Below are 25,614 nucleotides of genomic sequence, written 5' to 3' on the forward strand. Positions count from 1 at the left end.
CCCGCCCGCTGAAGCGGGCGCCGCCATTTTGGGTAAGGGCAAGAGAAAGGCGGGACGCGCTGGGGGAGAGTCCCGCTCCCCACACTCTCTAACGGCGCGGAGCCCGCACTAAAGATGGCGGGCGCGGCCTCGGAGGTGACGTCACAGCGGTGTGAGGGCGGGAAGGGGTGATGGCGGCGCTGAGGGGACGGGGATGACGGGCCACCCTCAGGCTGGGCAGGGGCTGTGCAGGGGCTGTGCAGCGCACACAAGTGTGCGGCACACACAGGGCAGCGCCCCAATCTGGCACCGCACCGCTGCGGACTGACAGTGCACGCTGAGCAAAAACCAACACACAAGGACCGCTCCAGGATTCCAGAATTGCTGTGACATTACAGAAGTCGGAGTGCGTTCAGTTCTCTCTAGCAAGACGCATAATATTCATGTTTATGCACACTAGAAGTCCATCACACGTCTCCTTGTGTGACAGGTGATAAAACTGTACCGCTTTAATTCTTCCTCTGCCTGAACACTGCCACAGACAACCACTGGGCGACAGCACCCGAGAGCCAAACCTAAGGAGCGGGGACAGGGATCATTTCCATCAGTACTTCACATAATTGCCCTCCACATCCTCGACACCAAACGACTTTGCTCCAGACACTTCAATTAGGAACAGGAGATCCCACACTGAGGGTTCCAAAGCCCAGAGCCACAGCCGGAGTGGTGGAGCTCAGCAGCAGCAGCACAGTGGGATGTGTACTGGGGAAAAAACCCCCAGTGCTGACAAGTCCAATTAATATTTCAACAAAACTGAATGACAGAATTCTGTATCCAAAACCAGTTAAATACAGAGATCTGACTACCAAGCTCATGCATTAACTCGGCCACGATGAACCAGAAGCAGCGGTGACAACAGCCCATAAAAGAATTGGCAAGCGTAAAATGGAAATGACTTTTACAAAAAGGTGCTGAAAGAATGGGATGTTAAATGAAGATACAGGATCACCTACAAGAAAATTGATCACCGTCTTGGAATGCTGCTGAAGGCTAAATTCCAACCATCACTGTCAGCTGGCTCGTGAGACCAACTTCTTGACTGATACGTGGTATTTATCTCACTTAATCAAATACATTACTCTATTTTTATTTATAAGAAAGGAGTGATGGACTTGCATGAGTTCTTTCAATTAATTTTATTGAGTAGCCAAATCTGATAAATTAGCACAGATAAAATAAGCATTTGCATGTGTTACAAATGACTTTTTACAGGAATAAAACAGTGAAAATTACAAACTGTAAAAAGGAGGACAAGTAAATCCTGTCTCAAATTCAGAAGGGGGAAGATTTATAACTTCATACTGAAGATCAAATGTTTGAGTTCAGAAAACAAAGGTTTAATATTACAATATTATACACTACTTTACAAAATTAAATTTACTATAAGGATTACATCCATAATAGTAAACAGAACCTTAAAATCACATTTAATGGTCCCTTAACTTAACAGCCATTCTGCATCTTTGATTAAATTCTGTTAAGAAATTAATTCTAAATAAAAGTGAATCATTCTAGTTATTGCAACACAGTCTATGTGGACTTAGACTCAAATATATTAAATTAAAAACGATAATGAAAGCAAAGTAAAATGGATGGTAACAATGTTGTTCGCTGAACACTAATGTGTCAAATACAGAAATAGCTTAAAAAAAAAGTGTTCAACTAGAAAAACAGACACACCTCTACCACACATTTGCAGTGGGAGAGTTGTCATGCTGAGATCTAAGTACCAGAGCCACTCTTGCCTACTTTTGCAGTTCATCTTCAGTGTCCTCATTTTTCAACGTTATGTAAAAATGAGAAATCCTAGGTAGTGTGTGTGTCCATCTGCCCTGTGTTGCCCTTACAGCAGTACAAGTGAACCAGCAGGCCTTCCCCACTGCTAGGGAATAAACTAATACAGAATTTCTTCCAAAGAGAAGAGAACTCCAAGAGGGTTCATTGGACTCATTTATCATGTTTTGCTCTGTCAAACTTAGGGACTCCAATTCAAAGTTGTTAATTGCCACAAAGACAGACATCTTCAGCCATTAGTCTGGTGTACATAAAGCAATGAGGCCACCTCCAACATTTATGTTTCTTAAAAAAAATAAGGGATATAGTAGCAAAATACAGTCATAGTAACAAACAGACTTCGGGTGGGCTGTTAGATGTAAGGATGGTTTTCAACATCTGGGTGATAATATACCCAAAACACAAGGTTTAAGTCAGAACCTATGCAAGTGCAGAGGTTCCATTTAAAATTTAAATGAAGAGACCCCTTTCCCCCCCTGGAAAAAAAAATCAGACTGTCAAAACTTAAAAAACCTCTTCACTATGACTAGAAACTGTGCAATTCTCTGAAAAGCTGTTCAAGTAAATATACTCCTGTTTGCTACGGAGGCAGCAGACAGGGAAGCTTAAATTGGTTCAATAATAGGCTTTCCATGCTATTTTAGTCATTGTTCTGAACTTTAGCTTCTTGTGCTCGAGCCACAAGAACAATTTCCCCCAAGGAACTCCTCCCCTGAAGTAAGGCAACTCCTGACAATCACGTGCAGCTACAGCCTGAAATGGGAGCAAATGTTGACCCAAATGTTGACCCCACTGACATTTGTGTCGCCAAAGGTAAGTGAACTAAGCACAGTACGTTTGACCACTTACAAGTGTTTTACCTCTTCAAGTTACTTGCCCCAGGAAGCAGGTTTTGCAAGACCTTTAAGTTTACACTCTTAAACCAAAAAGCAAACCAAGGTTTCTCCATATGCAACACTTCCATAGGCATAGGGATACAGCAAGTTAAATACTCTGTGTTGGTAGCTATCAATGATAGCCTAATCTTCAAAACAGAACAACTATCAATACACTTCTATAAAGTTATTTAAATACTTTTCGTATATAAATTTTCAATTCAAGTCTGATGTCAGCTTCAATCTGCAGCTCTGGCAGGATCTGAGAGGATATTTAAAGCTTTTATTTGGTGCACATTGGCTTTGGACCTGGGCTCATCACACAGCTACAGTAAAAAACCCCTTCTTTGACAACTTCAGGCATGTCTGCAATGATACACCAATCTTCACATGCGATATAATAATTTTGTTCTTGGAAAAATAATTTCCGATTGTAACATCAGAATGTTCGGTGTTGTCTCTAAACATTCAGTCCAAAGTGCTGCCACACAAACACCAGATCTGAGGGGCCCAACATGCAGTTCACGTAAACAAGAGCCAAAAGTCTACTGAACATAAACCAAAAAAATAAATCTGAGATAACCTTCCTTGCCCTTCCCCTCCCACAAACTGAAATTAAAATTATTCCTTCTACCGAAGAAAAGCAAAGTTTGCCATCCACCAAGTCTACTCTTGCTGCTGACTCAGCCACCTCATGTAGGGCCCACTCCTCCCCAGATTTTAAATTAGAATACTGACTTATTAAAAGCTTTATGAATTCAGCCATCTCGTCCAGGTTAAGCTTACCTTTAGTCCTATTAGCCATAATCCAAATCCAAGCACTGGATTCTACACTCCGTAAGTATTTGTTCATTTCACAATGAACACTTGTTTCATTGCTACTTTAAGCATTAAGTTGAACATTGAGATGCTCTGTCTGTAATCACTGGATGCACTTAGAAAGAATTTTTCCCTGCAAATCATGATCAGTATTGTGAGGTTTTATATCTAGCAGCAAAAAAAAAAAAAAAAAAAAAAAGGCAAAAAGTTACAGAAATATACATTTTGAACAACAAAGAACTCTTTATTTTACAAAATGTATTTCACCTTTTCAGTATTGCCTTTGTAAATGTACTTCATGCTGCAACTACTTACAGTAAAAACACGATTTGCAGCAAATTAAAGGTGCTCAACCGGTTCCAACAGTTTGATTTTTTTTTTTTAAGGTACAATATTATGTAGTTGCACATTTGATTCTCAGATGTGGTCCTTTATTTGCTTTAGTTCGTTGAAATCACAGTGAGAACTTCTCATCAACTGCCTCAGGCCACAGAATTAATGAAGATATTACAAGCACAATCATTCTTTACTGCAAAATCTTTCCTTACAGAAGTGAGCCAAAGGCTAGTGTTTCATTTATTCACTTGCTGCTGTATATGAAGGAGGAATTCATAGTATGATAAGGCTGATTCTGTTCTGTCTTCAATCATATTTTGCAGAAAACTTGATTTCAATGGACTCTCATCCCTTAAAAATGAAAATAGTGTTTGAGTGAAATAAACACTTGCCAAGAGCTACAGTGCAATACATTGATAAAGTTACAGGCAAAACATTTCAACAGCTTAAGGACATATGAAAAGTGCATCTCAAAGAGTCCTTAATAGTGATTAATCCTAGTAAGGGCACTTACCAGCATTTACTTCATTTATATGGCATTACCTAAAGATTGTTCTGTGACATTTACTCTTTTATAGTTTGTGGAAATTCTAATTTAAGACAATTCACAACAAGTCATATCTGTTGTCAAATCTGTCAGGCACAGCACACACCATCATCAAAACTTCCATTAAGGAAGTTCAGTATATGATATCCAAATATGTATTGTTAACAGGTTCCTGAAGAAGCACAACAACTTAAAACCCACTTACTTTATTATATATAGTATAGGAAAGAAAGGTCTCTGTTCTCTCAGCCAAGAAACAAAAGCTCGTGTTCTGATGGATTCTGCAGTTTCAAGTTCTGGGAGATGTGTCTAAAAGGCAAAGGGTTTCATTAAAACAAACAGGATATTTTTCAGAAAAACAGCAGAATGAACACTTGAATTAGGCCAACTAATTGGGCATAAAGAAAACCCAGACAGATAGGTTTTGTGATGTAGAGTTTCAGTTCTGTCTTCTTTGAAAGGGCTTCAAACAGTGAAGAGCACTAATGTGCTATCAGCAATTATTAACAGAATGATGATGAGTGAGCTGTGATTGATGCCTGTTTTACTGCAGACACTAAAGGATACCCCACTAACCCACTGTGCTCACTATTTGCAAGTGTTCTTGGTCTGCTCCCACAGGTCTGAGAAACTCAATCACTGTCAGCCTCTTCTTACTGCGTTTTCATGGGAATATATTAAGTTTCAGCCTGGAGAAACCCCAAGAGGTAACAGTGATTATTTCTTTCCTTGAATCTGGATTTATACAACTAGAGGGCTAATATTTGAGTAGTGGTATTTTAGTTGTCATGAAAACATTCTGGCAGCACTGTAAGGCTGGTGTTCAGCAAAGCAAGCACGTACCATATTCTGTGGTATTGAGCCATAATTTGGAACTCCGAGGACTTGGCTGATAAAGCCCTGCCCACAGTTCTTCCCGACCCACAGAAACATCACCTGAAAGATACCCATCAATAACAACATTAGTCCAGCACAAAACACACCCCAGCAGTGTTCTCATAAAGTAAATTTGGATACTTTTTAAAATCTCCACCTCCACCCGACTTACAGAGCCAGCATCCATAAGGTAAGCACCATCCCTGCTCAGCTTCTCCACTGACAGCTGGAGAAGGGGTGGCTGAGGTATAGTTCTGTCATTTATGTTAAGAGCCCCCTAAAAGAAGAAGCAAGAAGAAAACCAGCAGTTCACATCTCGATGCAACAAAACAGGACAGAAGGTTAAATAACAGTAGGATGTATTACACTGAATACTGAAGCTGGACCCTTTTTCTCAGTTTAACTTAAGTCATACTTCAAGTGCATAATTTACTAATAAATCCCAATGTTTTATTTAGAGAGGGGGTATTTAATCAACTTCATCTTGGTTAATTAGTTCTAGAACTGGAATGTCAGATTTGTTATCTACAAAAGATGTGATTTCTAAAATTATTCAGGGTTTTACATAAACATTCACTGTTCACAGAAGTGCTTGCCATTTTAAAATAAAGGAAGCTTGCAGAGGGACAAAAGGTTAAAGCATGTTATGATGTCTTTATGTGCATGTGATTTATTGTGCAAGATAATGACATAAGGCAAAAAGTTAAAAAAGTTAGGGAAAAACCTTCCTCATCCATCCATAACCAGAGCACAGCTTCTCTCCAGAATTCATCAACTCAGTCCCAAACAACAAATGCATAAATGCACTAAGTGGGAGAATATGAAACATTACATTCTAGCTACGCAGCTTTAATGTGGGAAACTTGGGAGCTTTTTAACACAAATTTATTTTCACATCATACAAGTCTTTGCCACCAAACAGACAGATCATGTAGCAATGCAAAGACTCACCTCATCTGTGAGAGTATCGACTCTGTACAGACTGGGATGTGTCATGAGCATGAGGTAAACAAGGGGCTGGTTTTTCACTTGACACATGGTGAAGATCCGTTCATCCAGACGTGTGTTCGTCCCAGTTTGAAATGCTTTCTGCAAACAGTCAGGCATTTAGTTTAACCATTAAAGCAAAGCCAGAGAAGCTGAATTTCACACACCATCTATTGCTTATTTCCAACTTAAGTCGTAGAGATGTGCAGCAAGTATTTTCTTATGGTATTTTACTGCTGCTATTTTATATTCTCTTCAATGTTTCACATACAAGTCTCCTGATTCTCATTTCTGGATTCTAGAATTAACCATGACCCAGCACCATCAATCCACTACAGCTGAGATGAAATCATCCTGCAATATGTCTCTCTAACATACACCTTAAAAATGCTACTTGATGGAACTTAATAAACATTGGGGCACATTACAATTGGCTCCAATGTTCAGAATCTTGGGTCTGGATTTACAAGAAAGAGATAGTCCTGGCCTGTTGGGACAGAACAGCAGCTATAAATTAAAGAAGGGCTCACTCCTCCCACTTGATTGGGTCAAATACTTATAAAGTCTTTTAAATGAACAAGCTCAGTGTGAACATGCTGGTTAATTCCTAATCAAGAGGCATGAATCCAAAAGTTGTCTCTAAAAGAGAAAGCCAGTTTGTCCAACACTTAAAATTACTTCTAGTATGAGCTCACAGAAATTCAATTAAAAAATACATTAAGAAATTATTGTTAAATACTTTAAACCTGTTGCAAGAACAGCCAGCCAGCTGGCTCTCTTCTAGTCCACACTGAACTGCTGTGTGGATCTACATTTCCAGAAATGCACAAAAATGATTCCTGAAAAAACACTCTACCACTACCCTGCTACATTCTTTACACTGATCATTATCTTTAATATTTTGCTATTCCCTTGCTTAAAACATTTATACTTTTGGTTTTACATACACTTCTGAACTGAATCATTCTCCACCAAAGAACCGTCCTTTTACTTGCCAAACAATCATCCTCTCACCTGTTTCAAGAGTGCCAGGATGTAGAGTGGGAAGAGGCGCAGGGAGTGGGGGGCGGTGAGCCCGGGCTGTTGGATGCTCAGCACGGATGAGCGGTAAGCAGACAAGGAATCAATCACTGCGTTCACCAGGGCGTCCCGAGCATCGCTCAGCGTGGCAGAGACTGACCTGTCCACAGCTAAAAACACAGCACAGAGCTCAAGTGAGAGCCTTTTCCTCCCTTGGCAGGAACACAGTCACGTACGTTAACCCTTCTCATTTTATCGTAGACTTTGATGCATCCCAATAAGCTTTTACTGCATTCCAGAGGAAGTGATTCAGAAAAAAAGCCGAGGGCCTGTGATGATGCACCAGACTAAGCCTAAGTCCAGGTGACTACACACAGCTCTACTGATACTTAAGCTAAGCATTAAAAACAATACTCTTAGGCTTTCTACTTAGAAAGTACTCTTAGAAAGTGGGAATATTTGTAGCAATGGATGTATGGAAAAAGTCCTGCCAAAGATGGACTGGTGAATCAGAAGTTTTTAATGTTGTTTAAACACATGTTAAGATGGCTTTTTGCAGAGTCACTGCTCTTTCCTGATACCTTCTGTGAGACTCCTTATCTCTCAGGCAGGAGTGTCCTGGGAAAATGTCCCAAGGTGCTCTCATTGGTCCTTTGTTAACCCCTTCCTTATTTGGCTGTAAACTCCTTACCTGATTGTAAGACCCCCTCACCTGTGATTGGTCCCCTTTGACCCTCCCAAGAGCTTTATAAACCCCCATCCCACAATAAACTTCCTCTTTCGTCCGTCTCTTCCCTGGTAGTCTGGTGAGTGCTCCTTTGTGGGGTCTCAGGCCACGTGGGTGGGGGCAAGGTGGAAGGGCATACTCCTTCCAGGCAATGGACTGAAGCCAGGCCTGAAGGATTCTCCCCCTCCAACTCATCTACCGTAAATATTTTCTTCTAAAAGATTTTTCTTTTTTTTCTTCTCCTAGGGGATTATTGCTCAGAGCTTTAAGGATGGGATCCATGCATACCCACACAGGCTCTGAGCACTTACCCATGTTGGCCAAGAGCCCGGTGATGGCCTGCACATCTGCCCCCAGGTACACATCACTCAGTGTGGTCACCACAGGTAAGCACATGGTGTGCACACGAATTCGTCTTTCACCTGCAGGAAGAGAAAACTGTTGTCTCCCAGCATACTTGTTTTATGAAATACTAAAATGCCACTGTTCGCTCAACCAAATTTATCATACAAATGGTGAATCAGGCCATTTCCAGTAGCCCTTAAAAATGATTAGTTCTCAGTTTCTGGGTTAAGCCTACTTATTTTCAGACCAAAACTACGTTTCCCAAGAAACTTCTTGGTCTGAAAGAAGCAACAATATCAACGACATACCCGAGCTGTGATCTTGATATTAAATTAGGCAGTTTGAGTAAGTTACTGCAGCTGATAAATGGACACAAAGACTCATGTGAACACTGCAGGTGACACCACCTGTACATCTTACCCTTGCTGGACGTGTACAGGAGAGCTGACTGGAAAGAAACAACTTGCATATCAGTCAGACTCTCCTCCACGGACATTTGCACGGCGTATCCCGCGTCCGGGTTCACGTTGGGTAACGACAACAAGTCTGTGGATCTTACAAAGAAGTTCCCATGGAAAGTATGGATGGAAAGCCCTGCAATATTAGCAAGTATTGAATCAGTTTTGGTTTCATAGCTGTGAAATACAGACACCGTTTACACACGTGCCACCGGTGTAGATGGCTCTGTGTCAGAATGTTCCCTCTCAACTAAATACACTATCTGCAGAAAAGGTAAATATCCCAAACAAGTAATCCAAAGAATCCACACAGCCTAAGAGAAAGCAGGAATTAGCGAGGCAAATCAATGCACAACAGTAGAAAGTCTCTAGATTATAAAAGGTCCCTTGCTGAAATAGCAGTCCAACAAAATTTCCAGTTCTAACCATTGTAAAATGGAACTTAGATGCCAGAAAATATACTGCAAATACAGTCTTTAATAAATTGTCTGATCTCTGGTATTGAATTTTACTTTACTTATCTCTACCTTTTAAGCATTTAAGCTTACAAATCAGCTAAAATACCAATCAAAACATTCCCAAATAACAGCAAACACCCACTCCCTCTCTGCTCCACCCCCCAAAAATCTAAGAAAGTGAATTCAAACCTTTTGTGCATCTTATCCTCATGACAGCCTCAAACCCAATTTTTCTAGTTAGATATCGTTTCAGCTCCTTTTGCAACTTCTCCACCTGGACAGGGTTGTGTTTATGATGGTAAGACTGGTAGTAATAGACACTACCTGCAGAATACCTTGATATACAACCTGAAACAAAACCAGCACACATTGGAGAGTGCAGACAGTTGCTGCAGCCTTTAAATATACCAGCTGAATGCAATATTCCCTTTAATTATTAAACTGCAAATCGCTCTGATGCACAGTTATAGACCTGCATACAGAGACACAGATATAACACAACTATATCTTTAAGTATGTGTGTAGTTTCAGGTGGGAAATAATTTTCCACTGACCTGAAATTGCAGGTACTTGGTCACTTGATAGTTTAGTTAAATGGAGAAGAAAATAATTAAAATGCTAATAAAACTTACTCTAAAGACAATTACACTGATGGTTAAAAGGCATAAAATGAAGGAAAGTATTTCAGCCACTTATACCAGTATCACAAAAATCCTGACTCACTAAGGGAGGATATGAAAGTAACTTCTAACTAAATATCATTCTATTCACTGTCACTGCTCAGCAAGGATGGATTTGCACCTTGACACACTAGATTAGTTCAAATCAGGTTCATTTGAACTACACTAAACTTTAATGTAGATTCTATACATTTACCACAAGTACAAGAGTTACACACCCCTCAACAGCTTTATATGACTTACCTAGAGAAGCCAAGTCAGAATACTGCCCACTAAGAAGAAATAAATCCACTGCAACCTGTTGCCCTGAGCAGTCCAAGGCTAACTTCTTGTAAAAATCAGTCGATGGTGTCAGGTGTATGTCCTGTTAATACAGGGCAGAATTAAAAAATACAAAGGAAATTCAAAAAGATTTATTGCCTGTTTTCAGGGGCACAAATAACTGATTCTCTGTTGCTGATTACAGCAATATCTTTAAAAAAAAAATCAGGTAATTGATCTGTGTTGATATAGCCTGGTTGGCTTTTTTGTTCTTTCTACCAAGAAAACCACAAAACTAACCCGGAACAGGCAATCCCAGAACCACCCACATGCACAGAACAGGGCTGCCAGTCCCCTCAACCTTTTTTTGCTTTCCTAACCTTTGCAGTTGCTCTTTGGTTTGGCTCTTCTCGTGGCTTCAGTGCTCCCATTCCCACAGTGGGAAGCTGTGTCTGGAAGACAGTGATTCTACCTCCAGTGGGGGACATCAGTTTAAAGGCAGCCTGTAATGCAGGCCCCAGAGCACTCTGAGTTTCCAGGGACTTGGTAAACATCTGTGGCAAGGTCTTCAACAGATCTTGAATTAGCTACAAGTGAGGAAACACAAGTATTAAGTCTGGGAGTCTTCAGAGTTTTCTTCTTTCTAGAGCTGATTGCTGAACTACATAATTGTGTATTAACTATTCTAATATTAAGGTAGTAAAGAAAAAGTCCTAGAAAATTGAAGTACTGCCTTGGCCAAAGTTTACAGAGTCACACAGATAAAACTTCTCTTTTCTGCCTCAAAGCTGGCATTTGAACAGTAGGTGTTCAAGAGCATTAAGTAATCCAAGAATTACCAAACATATCCCAAACTATGTGAACGTCACTAGTTACTTAAGATAGTTCTTAGCTCTTACCTCTTTATTTTCATTTAAATTTACTAATAAGTTTTCTGGCATTGGTATAAATACATCTGGAAGGGAAAAAAAAAGTATTTCAGTTATCTTTAAAAGAACACTTCCCTGACTGTATTTGCCAACCATTGAAAAAAGCACAGAGTGTCAGTGTATAAACCCATATAAACATAATTATGTGGATTTCTTTTTTTTGCTTATAAGCATTCCTGTGGCTAGAATGCTATGTTAGAGTAGCAATCAACAGGGCTGAAGGATTATCAAGACTATTAAGTAAAACCACAAAGCAAATAATTCCAGTGTTCATTCCACCCTGCCCCACAACAGACTGAAAGGTGACTTGAAACGAAAGGCAGCAGGACAAGCACTAAGCACCAGTCACCAGGAAATCTATAGAAATGTGCCCAGCATCAGTATTTGGGACCTCAAGAGGAACCCAGATAATTGTCCACATTAAACTAGGAGTTAGGAAGGCTGGCTGCACGTTTTAAGTCATGAGCAGCCCCAGCACTGCTCAGGGAGACACATCAGGGAGATGACTTCATAAAGGAACACACACATGTGCTACTCCTAAAGGCATTACCAGAGAGATTAATGATCTGACCTACAAACTCTCACAAGATATATATATTTTTAAAGGCTGTCATAACAGGCAGTCATTAGTAGAAACTAATCACAGAATGTATTTCTGCATACCTTCAATATCTGAAACTATAAGCATCTGAGGCTGAGAGAGACCTTCCTGAAGGCTGTAGAAATGGATTGTGCTGTCAAATGTTATGAAGCCTATTTTTGTTCTAGTGTTCCCAGGAAGCCTGAAAATGAGACATATGGTGTTCAACAAGATGAAATTTCATTTCTGCAGGCTTTTTTTTATTTTTAAACATCCACTGCATCTCTCCATGGTTATTACAAAGTAGCTTCACAGCTACACTGCAAAAGCTTGACTAAGTCATTGTGGAGATTAAAAAAAAACAAACAACAAAAAAGTAGCTCACAGCAGAATCACCCTACAGAAACCTTAAGAGGGCAATGAGAAATGGAAAAGGGAGAAATAATCTGCAAAACACCAAGCAGCATTTATACATGTTCAAAGAGTGTGTATTTTATGAAAAGTTTATTAGCTGTATGACTTCTTTCAGCAAATGCTTATCTAAATTTCAGCTTTTAAAAAATACAGTTCAAAAGATCTCATAAACATGATGCTTATATTCTTTTGGGGATTGGAGAAGCAGATAGGAGAGTCAGAATGGAAAACAAGCCTCAGAATTATCTTTTACACTGGTGCAGCTGTGATGGGAAAAAAGACTGCAGCTTTATGGTCCATTTTAACACAACAGTGGCCAACACCAGGATATATCTCTTCTAGACAGGAAGGACTGGCATGTTGGTGTCTATTACAAGTTTCATAAGAGGAATGAAGGTAGGAGATTTTAAGAAAAAAAATACTTACAAGTCAAGATTGTCTAACAAGGTCTGGCAGACTGTATTCAAGTATCCTGTCTCAATTGCATTGTGAGAGACATCAAACACAAAGAGGTACACAGGTGGCTGAGGTGGACGCAGCTGAGCAAAGAAAAGATTAGCTTCAATTTTCAAATAACATTCACAACATTAGGTTTGTTCATTCCACTGCAAGTTTAAACTTTTAAAAGAGCACACAGATGACAGCTAAAACTTCTGAATGCATCTGCCTCTCATTTGGTAATACCAGAATTCCAGTTTTCTTCCAGAAGACCTACAAATACCTACATGTTTAAATACAGAACAACTCTGACATCATAAATGTTTAGAAGTGAACTATCTGAAGTTCTCTCCAAGAGTTCTTTAATACACTACTTGAAGCAAAAACTGTTCTACTGAGCTGGAAAGCATCTTCTGTAACAAAGTTTTTTCTGACTTCCCTCTGAAAACAAAGCAAAGGGAGAGACTAACTAAAAGTAACTAAAAGTAAATAAAGCCTTACCATGTATTCAGATGGAGCCATAAACTCAATAGTAGCATTCTGGACTTCAGGTCTTTTATGAGGTTCTCCATAAACTCTTGTCACAGGATTATACAGGAATTCTTCAGGAACTATGCAGGTAAGTTTATATGTTAGTATTTCACACTGGTACTGGCTGTGCTGCATTTTAAAACAAATATATCTTTTGGAGCTGTTGGGCAACACTTCTTGGAGAATTACACTAGGCAGGGCAGCTATTTTGTCACCTGAAAGGATATTCTGGGGGACCACTTGGGCTCACTGTGCTTCTCTAGTGACACCACTGCCACTGGGAAACACTTGTCAGGACTCACAGCCCCAGCAGGACCCGCAACAACCCCAGCACTGACTTGGCCAACAAGTAACAGTCTCAAAGGCCAAGGTGGGAAAGGTGAACTGTAACCCTTTAAAGCAATAAGCACATTTAAAACCTACCATCATTCACTCTATAGCACAAATTGCATTTCCACCTCCTTTGGTCTAGAAAGCTGACAAAAGGGTTGATGTAGGTCCGGCAGGAACGGCATCTCACGATAATACTGGAAGTGACCACTGGCAATTGCTGGAAGAGAGAAGCTTCCTGTTTTAAAGCATCACCACACTGCAGCTATTCATCTACAGCAACAACACTCTGCTTCCTGGCTAGCTGCTCAAAGCACTCTTGTGGAAGGAAGGAGCACTTCTGCATCCTCACAGCATCCCTACAATTCCTTAGCGTAACAGGTAGGAACTGAGCTCTGACATATTTGATTGTGTAGGTTTCCTTTCCAAGCCTCTAAAGTCTTGAATTTTATGATGGTTAAAGACCAAGTCCTACACCCACTACAGATCAAAAATCAGGGGCAGGAAAGCCAATTAATTAAATTGTAAAAAAACCCCAACAGTGTTTAAAAGAGGCACTGTTAAATTCACAGTCTTCTGTCTATCTGAGGACATCCAAACCCCTTCAACTTTGTCAAGTTTTAATTGAGTTTAAAATTAGTACTAGGTTTGGTATAGGAAATCAATAATTACAACTGATATGTGACAAGATAAACTGGAATTTAGATGTGTTGTCTTCTGTCACAGTTCCGGGGCTGTGCTGTCTCTACACTTTTGGTTTTTTAAGGTTTTAGAGTTGGGTTTTTTCATTAAGAAGTGAGACTTGAAGGTTTAAAAACAGTGGAGAGAAATAATTTAGAAAAATTACAGTGATCTGGATAGAATAGGGAAATGTCAATTACTATGGTAATTTTTCTGGGCCAAGATACCTGCCCTTGTTTTATAATTCACTGCCCAACTCTGGACTCTGGTAAAGGCATAGTTGATATTTCAGCAGTTAAAGTTTTGAATATTTGTCATACCGATAAGTCTTTGAAAGGATGAAGCAGGAGCCCCAAAGGAAGTTTGGCTTTATTCAATAAGGCCTGAGTTTGAGGAATGTTAGTCAGGGTACAGCGGAACAACCTACATGGAGGACAAAGGGTTATTTTCAGAGGCTTTCAGAAAATAAATTATGATTTCAGTAGTACAGTATATTTTTCTAGAGCTGGTGATGGTGAATTTCCATTTCCAGATAAAGGATCTTCTCCATCTCTGTCACATCATTTTGTTTCTCTGAGCTTGACTCATAAACCATATTTTGAGTTCTTATATTATGTTATACAAATGCTCTTTACACTGAGTTGAGTGTCATTTTAGTCACTCAAGACAAAGTTAAGCCTAACAATGCTCAAACTTGCACCAAATTTTTATATATGAAGTGTTATTTTGGAACAAATCAGAACTAGCAAAGTTTAAAAAGTTATTTTAAAACTTAGTAACTAAAAACAACCCCAGAGTCATTTTCTGAGGGTTCAGCACTCGGGTGTTTCTGCAAAGAGCAGATGTGCATGGCAGGTTTGCAAATCCAGTCCAGCTTGTTTGCATGAACAGTGTCCCAAAGGCACAGTTATTTCCTCTGTCATAAAAAGATTTGCAAAGCAGGACTACCTGGCTACACACAGTTTGGTTGGTCTCCTCAGAGAGATGACTTGAATAACCAACTGCCAGCCTTTTGTCTGATATTTCATTTATTCTGTTGTTTTAAAAGGTTACTTTCAATACAGAGGTCACCCATATTTCTGCATTCTCAGTCTTTTTGGTGTACCTCACTTGAATGACTTAATTCCTGTTTTATATCTTTTCTCAATCATACTGCCAGCTATAAAGTTTTTGTACTCCACCTATCTATAGCTGCCTTGCAAGCAACACATTTTCCCTCATACTTTCTACACAAATAATTTTCCCAACTTCAAAGTTAAACACACTTAACCACCTTTATCTTAACACAGTGAAGCCCAATTTCAATGTTTCCTACTCACAGAGTTGAGGAAATAGTTTGTAAAGTTATGTTTATAAGCAGAAATGTATACTCCTATTTATTTTGATGAATTATAGCAAACAGATAATCTTACTCAGGATTACAGTTGAGCTTCTGGATGTCCTCGTGCAAGTTTGGTACAGGAGCCTTCAGGAGGGTTGTAGGAAGAATATTTCTTTCTTGAAGAAGATTCACAGGTCTTAACCCTTCTTGCTGTAGACTCAGGCCACCCATTGATGCAGTTAAGTGATTAGTGCCCAGGGCAGGCTAGAGTCAAATAAAAATTCAGAAATTAACACCAATTATTTGGCTGAAACCCACAGTTCGTTTCAAAAGTAAACATATTTCCCTTTCAGCTTGTTTTGTTCATGTATTAACTGCCATTGTATTGATATATTTAGAATACTGCTTGCTACACAAACTTGGACTTAGGCATGTAACACAGCAGAGGTAAAAATTTGTTACATTTGCTACAAAGCTCTTGAAATGTTGCTCAGTTCGCTTTCAACGTTCAGCAAAAAAAACCTCAAATACTTCAGTTGACAATGAGAACACAAGGGAAGAGAAACATGCCAAAAGCAGCTGAAAGAAACATCCTGAACAGATGTGAGGACAGAACACTTCAGATAGAGCTGGCACTTCAGAAAGGCACTGGCAAAAGCATTAATTCAGGCTACATCCATCCTCTTTAAAGAACAAATGGTGCTTAAACAGGGAACCACAGAAGCAGCACCTTAGAGATGTACAACACACATCAATCATCACTTTTCTTTACCCACACACACCCCACAGGTAGTTCTGAGATAAAAACCAGACAGTCTTTACCTGGTGGAAATGTTTTGATCCATCTGGATATTGCAAAGCAGCTCCGTGCATTCCTGGTGCTCCAGGAGGAGAAGGATGTTGGTAGCCCGGGGGTAAGGCAGGGTAAGAATACCCAACACTCCTGTTCATCTTAAGATTCGGGGCAGCAGGAGAATGATGTGGAGTTGCTGAAAGCAGAGCAGACAAAGACTTAATTGCTGAGGAACTGTATCTTACTCAGGGCATTAGTACAGCTGGAGAGCTGCTTTAGTCTCTAAGAGTAAATATTACAACTACTGTCAATTTTGCAAAGTGCTCTCACAGGCAAAGACATGCTAATTGTCAATGCTTCAAATTTCATATTTAGCTTCAACACAGGCATTGAACCAAGTACATATGTCTGTACATAAATGCTTAAACTTCTATCTTTCCCAGACTCTTAAAGTTACATGATAATAGAAACTGTTTTTACTCCCCAAGCCTTACCCATGAGGCCACCACCTTCTATTGCATCGTAGCTGTTTTGCACCACAGACCCATCACTGGCAGCAGATGCAGCATCACCTTTGAAGGAAAAGAATCAAAAAAAAAAATTCACAAGTTATGAAGATGTTTTAATGAGTTAACTGCAAAACAATCCTACTTGCTGGATGAATATTTAGGTGAGCATAATTTGGATCTACTTTGCTTTTGTCCCAGGACAAGACTGAATTAAATAAACACTTTGGCCTCTTTCTCACCCTTCCTTTGTGATCTTAACAAAGGACATCTATAAAACCTCACAGTCTTTTTTCAAGGTTCAATCACCTTTTGGGATTTCTTTCAATCAGGTATTTGCCATAACTTTCCATGCAGTAAAGGGTCAGGGGACAGCTTAGGTACTGAGTTTCGCTGACAAACTTTTTCCACTGATAATTCACAGAAACACCAAATTCCCTTCACTTACACACTTGGTCCAGTACTGGTCACCAAACAGCAACAGTTCTGATATGGTCACATATCAGTCAAAACAGAAATTCCATCTGAGACAAGAAAACCTCGAAATTGAGAGAGTGCTCCCAAAGGACAGTTTTTGGTAAGCTAACTATGTCTAACTATACAAACACAATTATCTATTGCTAAGGAGAAGTAGGTTCTCAAATTATTTTTATTATCATTAAAATCTTCAAAGATGACCCAATAAAAGAACTCACATCACACACTGAATCTTGCAAGAATGCAGCAGTCAACCTGCTTCCTAGACTAAACATTTTTATTTCTCCAGGGCTATGAAAATGTTTCTTAATTATGAAGAAAATATTTTCTAAGCAAAAGCTCTTTCTAATGCATTTAATACATTCTAAATTAAGCTAAATCTGAATCTACTATTCTTGTACTCACACAGCTACCACACACAAGAAACTGTCAATCTGAACATGCAAGGAACCAACGGCTCTGACAGAACAAACTATATATGTAAAAATAAAGCTCCTGACTAGCATGTGGCCCTATCTAGAATGGGCACTAAATACCATCCAGCTGCAGTCTGTCTGATACAGAGCCCTGAGGAGTTCCTAAACAATGACATGTTTGTGCAAGGCCCACAGGAGACACAGAAAGTCAGGTATCTGTCTTCAACAGCTGACACTTAACAGCCTGCAGAAACTTCCTTCAGAAAATGAACAAATCCAAGATGTGTGTTTCAGTGGTTTTACAGAGGGGAAGAATAAGATACAGCTACCAAGAGATTGCAGGGTCCACATTTTAGCTCTCCCTGCAGAAAAAACAATATGGGAAGTTATGCATAGACTTTGTCCCTACAGCAGTCAGGGGTGCAGAGAAATCAGAATTTCACTATCATTTTAGAACACAACAAAGAAAAAACGCAATACCAACCATGGGAGACATGGCCATGTTAAACAGCACTTGAAAATCAGTTAGTTCTTAAAATTTTATTAACATCTGTCTACAAGAAGTATTTTACTTCCTTCCAGGTCCTTACCTGCTCCTTTCACATTAAATTATTAGCTGTATTAGTACCAATTTTACAATTTGAGTCTCTAATAGAACAATGTGCTTGACTTCAAAGGTTGCCTATTACAGCAAATTGCCACGTTGGAATTCAACATAAAGAACAGATGATTTCTTACCTTCTCTATTTGCAGCTGAATTTAGCAGAGACTGTCCATTAGGGGGTCCTGCTACTGCTGTTGGTGGCCTTGGTGGACCTCCAACTGGTGGGGGTCCTAAAGGTGGCCTTGGAGGGTGGAGTGGAGTTAAAGGCTGAGTCACTGGTGGAGGTGCAGATCCTGTAAAGAAAGTAACTTTTAGGAGGAGTTTAACCCAGCCGAAAAAAGTCACCTAAGTTTTGTTAGGAAAACACACGGGCTGAACTCTAAATATTCCTCTTATTCAGAGGATAGACAGCATGAGATGAGATACATAAACCCTAATGTGTGTAGAGGGTTTCACAACTTCAGGTTGTTTCTGTCATCCTTTTCTCAGGCTGGGTTCCTGTAGCTGTTGATCTGTCAGCTTTTTGTTGCTATTGTTGGCAAGAATTTCAAGAGGTACAGAAAGCATTCAAACTTCATAACTGATCTGGAGTGATCACCAAACGAGCTGAATTAAAAGTGATCATTGTTCTACAAAAAAATACCAGGGAAATCGCTCAGGAGGATTCACCACTGAATGGATATAAAAATTAGCTTATTCCAAACACTGGCTCTCATTTCATATGCCACTTTCCAAAATCTCCCAGCATTTCCTCACTAACTCCAGAGTACTAACTGGTTATTCCAATTCAGTGCCAGAAATAGCTTCATAAATTTTGTGAGCTTAGGACATTTTGAACAGCATAACAAAATTACTCAGGCATATAACAAAAAAAACTAGCACCAAGAAAAGTCTCTAATGAGGCTAAAAGCACTTCACAAGAAAAATTATTTGCTTTTACATGGAAAATACTTCTGTACTTAATTCCTGTTTGCATGCTCAGTCAGAGAAACCTCTGTAACAACAGACAGCAGTTTGGCAAAGAGAAACTTGAGTATTGACCGTGTTTCCACAATAATCACAAGTTGCATAATAGAGCTATTTAGTGTTAGAAAAGCTTTTACCACTGCATATACCAGCAGTCAAGCAGCAGGAACAAGTCTCATACTTTTAGAGTATTTTCTAAAGACTGACACTTATCATCAAATGTGAAAATTGCAAATTTGGAGGGAGGAAGCTTTTCACTGAACTTTTCGTTTCGACAGCACAGAATGCTTTTCAGTTTTCTTTCCAGGTTGTGCTCCAATTTTTTGCATCAACTTGACTTAGGCTGCTCAGAAAACAACCTGAATCAAGTGATTACAGAAAAGCTAACCACGCTAAAAGAAGACCATGCCCACTAAACAGAACCACAGTTTTTAACTGTAAAGTCCTGGACTGAAACATGTTAATGCTTCAAGAGTCACCCCAAGGAATGGTGAAGGTCACAGAAACACTGTCCCAAAACAATGAGACACCATTCAGGAGTTACCTGCTTCAGCCAACTGAAAACACCCAACCTGTGCACAGAACTTCCATTTCTACCCCAAAGAAAGCACCCCGGTATTTCCAATGGGCGTATCTGCTTTGAGGCTTGTTCCACAAGCTAAGTGCCACTGCAGAGTCAATTCTATCCTCTTTATTTTAAAAGGACACTGAAAAATGGACATTGCTGAGACATCCAGAGGTGATGGTTACCTGGCTTCATGTAGCTGTTCTGAAGCTGGGGACCTCCCGGAGAAGCAGCATATTGGTAACTCCCTGGGGGATTTGTACTTCCTGACAATGACGACGGTGGCTGAGCTGACCCTGTCCCTGTCCCATGAGCCAAATGGCTTGTTTGAGCCCCAAGTGGCTGACTCACAGGAGGCTGGCTGTACTGCCAGTTTGAAAGCACCGGTGGGTTGGCTCCAGGGGGAAAGCTTCCAGCAGAAGATAGAGCAGCTGAGTTCTGTAACGCGGGCGGCGGCAGCACTTGCGGAGCAGGACCTGTCTGTGGTACTGGTGACCCGGAGAAAGCTGGCACTGGGGGTCTGTTCAGAGTCTGGCCAGGTCCTTGATAATTGTTTAACTGAGAAACATTCTGAGAGCCACTATAGTTATACTGTCCAGGAGACTGATGTGGAGGAACCTTCGCCGGTGCCTGATGGGGGTACGGTCCTGGAACCGCAGGGTTGTATCCCTGGCCATCCTGTGAATGCATCAGCTGGTTCTGAACAGGGCCTGCAAGAAAGAAAACTACACTCTTTAGGAAGTCAGTGTGGTGCATCACTTCTGAAAATAAGAGATGTTTTCCTTGGGATTTTATGAGTCTCCAGGCCATTTTTCCTTTAAACAGTCAGGTGTGACAAGAGTATTGCTACAGGGGACATGAATTTGGCAGTATTTTGCTATCGACACTTAGATCTTTGTTTTGTTCCACAGTAGCCTTGCAACCACTAGGCATTTCAGTACCATCCATGCTCCTGGACTGAAATGCACCCAGGATACCATTTCAATCTTCGGAAACACCCAAAAGCAAGCTGACCACAGAGGAGCACTCTCACACAGCTGGCAGCAGCACATGAGCAGACCGAAAGCGGAAGATCCATTGCGTAATAACTCCATTTCACATGACGACTGACACCTCCTTAAACTTCAGCTTACCACAAAGACACCACCAGCCAGCTCCAGCATAGGTCACCACGCTACTTCTCAAGTGACAGAGTTAATCTATGAAAGTTTCTGCAGTTAATTTTAGTAAGAGAACTATTCATACACATGAGAGAGGCCTACTGTCGCCAACATGGAATGAAGGGTAAGTTTATCATAAAATAAGTCACCAGTCAGGAAAATAAAACTTGACAGGTTAATGATGCTCTTTATGCATTTGTGGGTTGGTATAGCTCAGCTGAGTTTTATTCATTCGAAGAAAAAAAATTGAAAAAAGGGTTAATAACTCTCCAAATAGTAACCAACACTGGCAAGGGCATCATCCGATTTCTGCTTTACCGGGGAACACAGAGATACAGAATCCCATGAGATTTCCACTGCAATAAGAGCTCCATCAAGAAAGGTACTACTACAGGTTGTCCATACCATTGCCACAGAACAGACATTCTGAAGAGAGGCTATAAATTCTCAAGTGAAATCCTCCTGAGCACAATGCACTAGATTCTGCATGCCCAGCCAGCCACGACTCCTTCAAAATTACCAAAACACTTCCCAATGTTGTATCATTTTGTTTAGCCAGTCACATTGTGGCTCTCCTTGTCCTCTAAACACACAGCTTGAATACTGGAGACATTCCACACACAGTTACACATGTGAGAGCAGAAAAGAACCTCTTTATGGCTCAGAGTTAAGATTCTTTTCTTTGCAACCCTGCACTGTTTTCCAGATTTCCAGATTTAGTTAATATTTGAACAATTTTTTTGAACCTAGATAAACAAAAGCACTTAATTCTCCAGGTCAGAAATGCCTGCAGGATTCAACAGTTAAATTTAAAAAAAAACACGTCAGAGATATTAGCTTGGATAGTGAATACAGATATATAGATATATAGATACATAGATATCTATCATATGAGTACTGGAAACAGCTGCCACCAGAATGAAGTCACAGAATTTCATTTAACATTAAACCAAAGACAGCTAGTTTCCTACTGAAACATTCTAGTTAAGTTCTGAAAGGTGAGCAAGTTCACATTTCCATGTTGAAACAATTTGAACTGTTATTCTAACACTAAATTAAGCTAAATGCAGAATACATTGAAATTCTCAGGTAGGACAAACACTGCACTGGTCATTCAGCTCCTCAATCCCTAGGAAGCCTTAGGCTCTGGGTCACAGATAGGTGTTAATTCAGGGAATATTGCACAGATCCACACTAACTACTACAGTGCCAATGATCTCATCCTCACTCCACTGTTATTTGTGCATCAAAAGTACACACCGTGCATTCCCCACCCATTAATTTCAACATGCAATTTATGATTCAGTTAGGAAATCCAGTTATAACCTACTGTCCTTACAATGCTGCTCATAAATCTTTGCAATCAGTAATTCTCTACAATCAGTGGTGGCTCACAAAGATGAAAATGCTGTTATGACTCACCTCCAAAAATTACCCTGCAGTGTATCAGATGGGTTTGCAACAATCGATTTACAAACCCCACTGTCAATGAAACTTGCTAACTTAAAAAATGATGGAGAATTCTTATGTGATGCCAAACCTTCTGTCTGCATCCACACACACGCTGATGCAACAACATTACCATAAGCTGTATGAAAAATACAGAACACATACTAATTAATTTCCTAACTTGATTATTCACCTTCAGGCACAACTCTGTAGTCCAGACAGGAATCAAGAGTACTTGGATTGCTCTCTTATGCACTGTTTTCCTGCTTGAGGATAAAACAGGAATGAGGTGATATCCAAAGCTGTCCAACTTGATATTTTGTATGGCACCTTACTACTACTAAAAAAATATAATTCACCATAGCACAATGTTTCAAATTTCAATTTTTAAAGTCAGAAGGACCACAAAATGTCTTGATACCTTCGTGTAGTTCATGTTTCCAAGACAAGCCTACATAAAGCTGCCAACAAAGCTAAAGAGGGTTTCACAAAAACTGCTCAGGACTCGCTGGTTTGTTGCTGCCAGGCTCCCATCTTGACCTGACCTCCTTACTGAGGCCCATCAAAGAGCATCTGGGCCCTCCAGCTTTCCCCAAGTGCTGCTGGTTTTTGTGAAGCCAAGAACAAACAAGGAATTCTGTGTAGGCTGAAGAGCTACTTCACCTGCACTAGACACTCAAGAGATCAGAGAGATGAGTTAGTAAGAGAAGAAAGGCCACCTACTTAACAGCACAAGACACCTCTAGAGCAACAGAAGGTCATTTAATGTTTCTAAGAGCTCAGGAATGGCACCAGAACATATATGAATGTTGCCTGGTGGTTTTATAAAATGGTCAAAATGCTAATGAAGAAGGCCAGGATCCAAGTCATATTTTCTGCCACACACAATTTCACTGCCCTCTACTCCAAGCCAGTTCTTTAGCACATCACTTTCACCAGCCACAAGCTTTCCAACCTCCAGGGAGATGCAAGGATAAACAAGCTGAAAAGTCACATCCCAACAGATGCCACGGGATCAGTCACCACCAGTGACTCCAACTCACTGGTTTCCAAACCCTTCTAAAGCACCTCATTAAGTGCCATGTTAAGATACCACATAAGAAGAGTAAAGCAGTTCTAAAAGAATTGTTCCTCCTTCTTGTTTGCACTTCAGATCTATCAACTGGAAAGCAAGCCAGAAACCTGCAGTTAAATGAGAGCAGAATCCTGGCCCTATGAAAAGCCAAACAGGAATGAAGGAGAGGAAGGTTGTTGCCAAGCAACCTGATGCTCCTGCTAAACAATTTCCTGGTCAGCACATGGTGCTGCTCTGATAATTCACTGCCTTGGTGGACAGGCAGGGAGTTACCTGCAAACAGCTCAGCAAGCAACAAGCTGAGAGGAAGGGCTGACAGCCATATAACAATCCATCATTCTGCTGACAGTCTTCTTTCCTCACAGACCAGCCCCACTACAGCACTCTCAACACTGCTTTATAAAGCTGTCAAAGGTCATGGATCACAGCACCTTCTCAACACGTATTTCAAACAGTGCTAAGAGCAGTCCATGCTTGAGCAATCTGATTTATTTGAAAGACCAGCAACCCAAACCTTACCTCTAACACACCCTAACAACTGTTTGACTCTTTTACCTAGCATTTGCATAGCTCTACGTTTCAGTTCTTTGTTTTTCATACACCTGACAGCTGAGTAGCCTGAAATTCCTCTTCCTCCGACTGCCTCTCCAGAACTTTCATTATGTGCTTAATCTGACACCAGGGAAATCAGCAAACATAAAGCACTGCCAGCCTGTAAATCATCCCACTCAGTCACTCCATTAGCTAAGGCTCCCTTTGTGCAGGCTCTGCTCAGACCATCAGCTCTCAGAACAGAGCCTCTCTCCCCACACTGCTCTCCCACACTTCCCACTGCCTTGACCCCAGAGGCAACTCCACAGTTATTTGCGAAATGTCATTTTGCTGATGACTTTGAGGAAAAGCAATAAAAGTGCTGGGAAGGAGGAGGGGGGGAAGAAAAATCAAAAGATCTCATTATAACTGAGTTGCTTATGCTGCAGCAGAGCTACTGAGACACACAAGTGCATAATTAAGGAAGCAAGTGCAGAGGATGTGGGGTGTGTGTGTGAAATCAGGAGACACAGCAGCACAGATTTGCACACATACAACGAAAACAGGTAGAGAGAGAAGGCTGGCCTTGTATATCTTTATTCCTAGCTTAAAACACTGGCTATAAGGTGTTCGGTTTCACCTCGAGTATCTTAATTTTATAAAGGTATATTTCGCGGGGAAGAAAGTCACCAGCACCTTCCCAGTTCGCAGCACAGGGGGGCAGATAAGGTCGGCTTTACGGGAATGACAAGATAAGGGAGCCCGGCCATGGCGCAGGCTGAGCTCAGCGATAACCGCGGTGCCATACGGACAGCGCCGCTCCAAGGGTCAAACCCCGGGCTGTCACCGCGGGGACCCCCGAGCCCCGTGCGACACCGGGCGCGACACGGGGCGCTGGGCACGAACAGAGATGAGAATGAAGGGTTCCCGTGCCCGCTGAGCCGCTCTGTGTTCGTCTCAGAGACACCGCGGTCCGGGCCCGCTCCCGGCTCACACACGGAGCCGGCGCCGGTCCCGCTGCTTCCCCCTGTCCCCCCCCCCCGATCCCGCCGCGCTCCCCTCGGGCCGCGGGTGTGCGGGAGTCGCTGAGGGCCCCGCCGAGCCCGGCCGGGTGTCCCCCAGCGAGCGGGGCAGCGAATGGGCCGCCCCGGAACCCCCTCTCCGCGCTCTGCCCGCGGGCACCGGCCCCGCGCCCGCGCTTCCCCGGGGGGAGCGGGACGAGTCCGGAGCCGCCCCCGGGGCTGCCCTCGCGCTCACCGTTGGTGTAGGGCCGCTGCGGGCCGGTCGGTGCCCCGGGCTGGGCCATGGCTCGGCCGCCGCTCCCGCACCGCCCGCGGGCCCGGGCGGGGGCACCACGCACCGGAACCGCCGCGCGCGCAGCCGCACTGCCGACACGTGGCACTTCCGGGAGCAACGCTGCGGCTCCGCGGGGGCGGGGCCGGGGCCGGGGCGGGGCCGGGGGGCGGGGCCGGACTGAGCCGAACACAGCCGAGTCCAGCCGAACCTGTCCGAATACAGCCGAACGGAGCCGAATTGATCCTAACATAGCCGAACCCGGCCGAGCCGAGCCTCTCCGGACAGAGCCGAGCCCAGCCGAGCAGAGCCGAGTCTAGCCGAATCCAGCCG

The 25,614-nt window shown here is 41.6% G+C and overlaps 1 protein-coding gene and 1 long non-coding RNA gene across 3 annotated transcripts; one reads left to right on the plus strand and one right to left on the minus strand.

Moving 5' to 3' along the window:
• Positions 1-44: 44 nt before the first annotated feature.
• On the plus strand, positions 45-8,400 carry LOC113967425. Its single transcript, XR_003534167.1, has 3 exons — positions 45-1,088; positions 5,032-5,117; positions 8,267-8,400. It is a non-coding gene; the product is annotated as an uncharacterized LOC113967425 (long non-coding RNA).
• On the minus strand, positions 1,157-25,344 carry SEC24A (SEC24 homolog A, COPII coat complex component). 2 transcript variants are annotated; one of them, XR_003534166.1, is made up of 24 exons: positions 25,246-25,344; positions 19,959-20,483; positions 18,377-18,535; positions 16,734-16,811; positions 16,269-16,435; positions 15,538-15,710; positions 14,446-14,548; positions 13,538-13,664; positions 13,085-13,194; positions 12,572-12,684; positions 11,815-11,933; positions 11,122-11,177; positions 10,603-10,809; positions 10,205-10,325; positions 9,471-9,629; positions 8,786-8,959; positions 8,332-8,442; positions 7,288-7,463; positions 6,238-6,375; positions 5,459-5,563; positions 5,254-5,346; positions 4,616-4,719; positions 3,843-4,214; positions 1,157-3,695 (listed from the first exon to the last, which is right to left on the minus strand). XR_003534166.1 is itself a non-coding variant. In XM_027682997.1 (23 exons), the coding sequence occupies exons 1-23, from the start codon at positions 25,292-25,294 to the stop codon at positions 4,100-4,102; spliced, it is 3,282 nt and encodes a 1,093-aa protein (XP_027538798.1). In that variant the 5' UTR covers positions 25,295-25,344; the 3' UTR covers positions 3,747-4,099. The 2 variants fall into 2 exon arrangements, 1 of the variants encoding a protein (XP_027538798.1); XM_027682997.1 differs by lacking the exon at positions 1,157-3,695 and having other exon boundaries at positions 3,747-4,214.
• Between the last annotated feature and the right edge of the window lie 270 nt (positions 25,345-25,614).

The sequence above is a fragment of the Neopelma chrysocephalum genome, unplaced genomic scaffold (assembly GCF_003984885.1).
Source record: "Neopelma chrysocephalum unplaced genomic scaffold, ASM398488v2 Primary Assembly neopelma1_63, whole genome shotgun sequence".
Lineage (NCBI taxonomy): Eukaryota > Metazoa > Chordata > Aves > Passeriformes > Pipridae > Neopelma > Neopelma chrysocephalum.

What these genes read in the sequence shown, in the direction of transcription:
- SEC24A (XM_027682997.1), bottom strand. Translation starts at nt 25,294, where the DNA reads ATGGCCCAGCCCGGGGCACCGACCGGCCCGCAGCGGCCCTACACCAAC. An exon ending in TTGTTAGACAATCTTGACTT is followed by an intron (nt 11,934 to 12,571) that starts GTAAGTATTTTT and finishes TCTCATTTTCAG; the next exon opens with GCTTCCTGGGAACACTAGAA. An exon ending in ATTTAAATGAAAATAAAGAG is followed by an intron (nt 10,810 to 11,121) that starts GTAAGAGCTAAG and finishes CCTCACTTGTAG; the next exon opens with CTAATTCAAGATCTGTTGAA.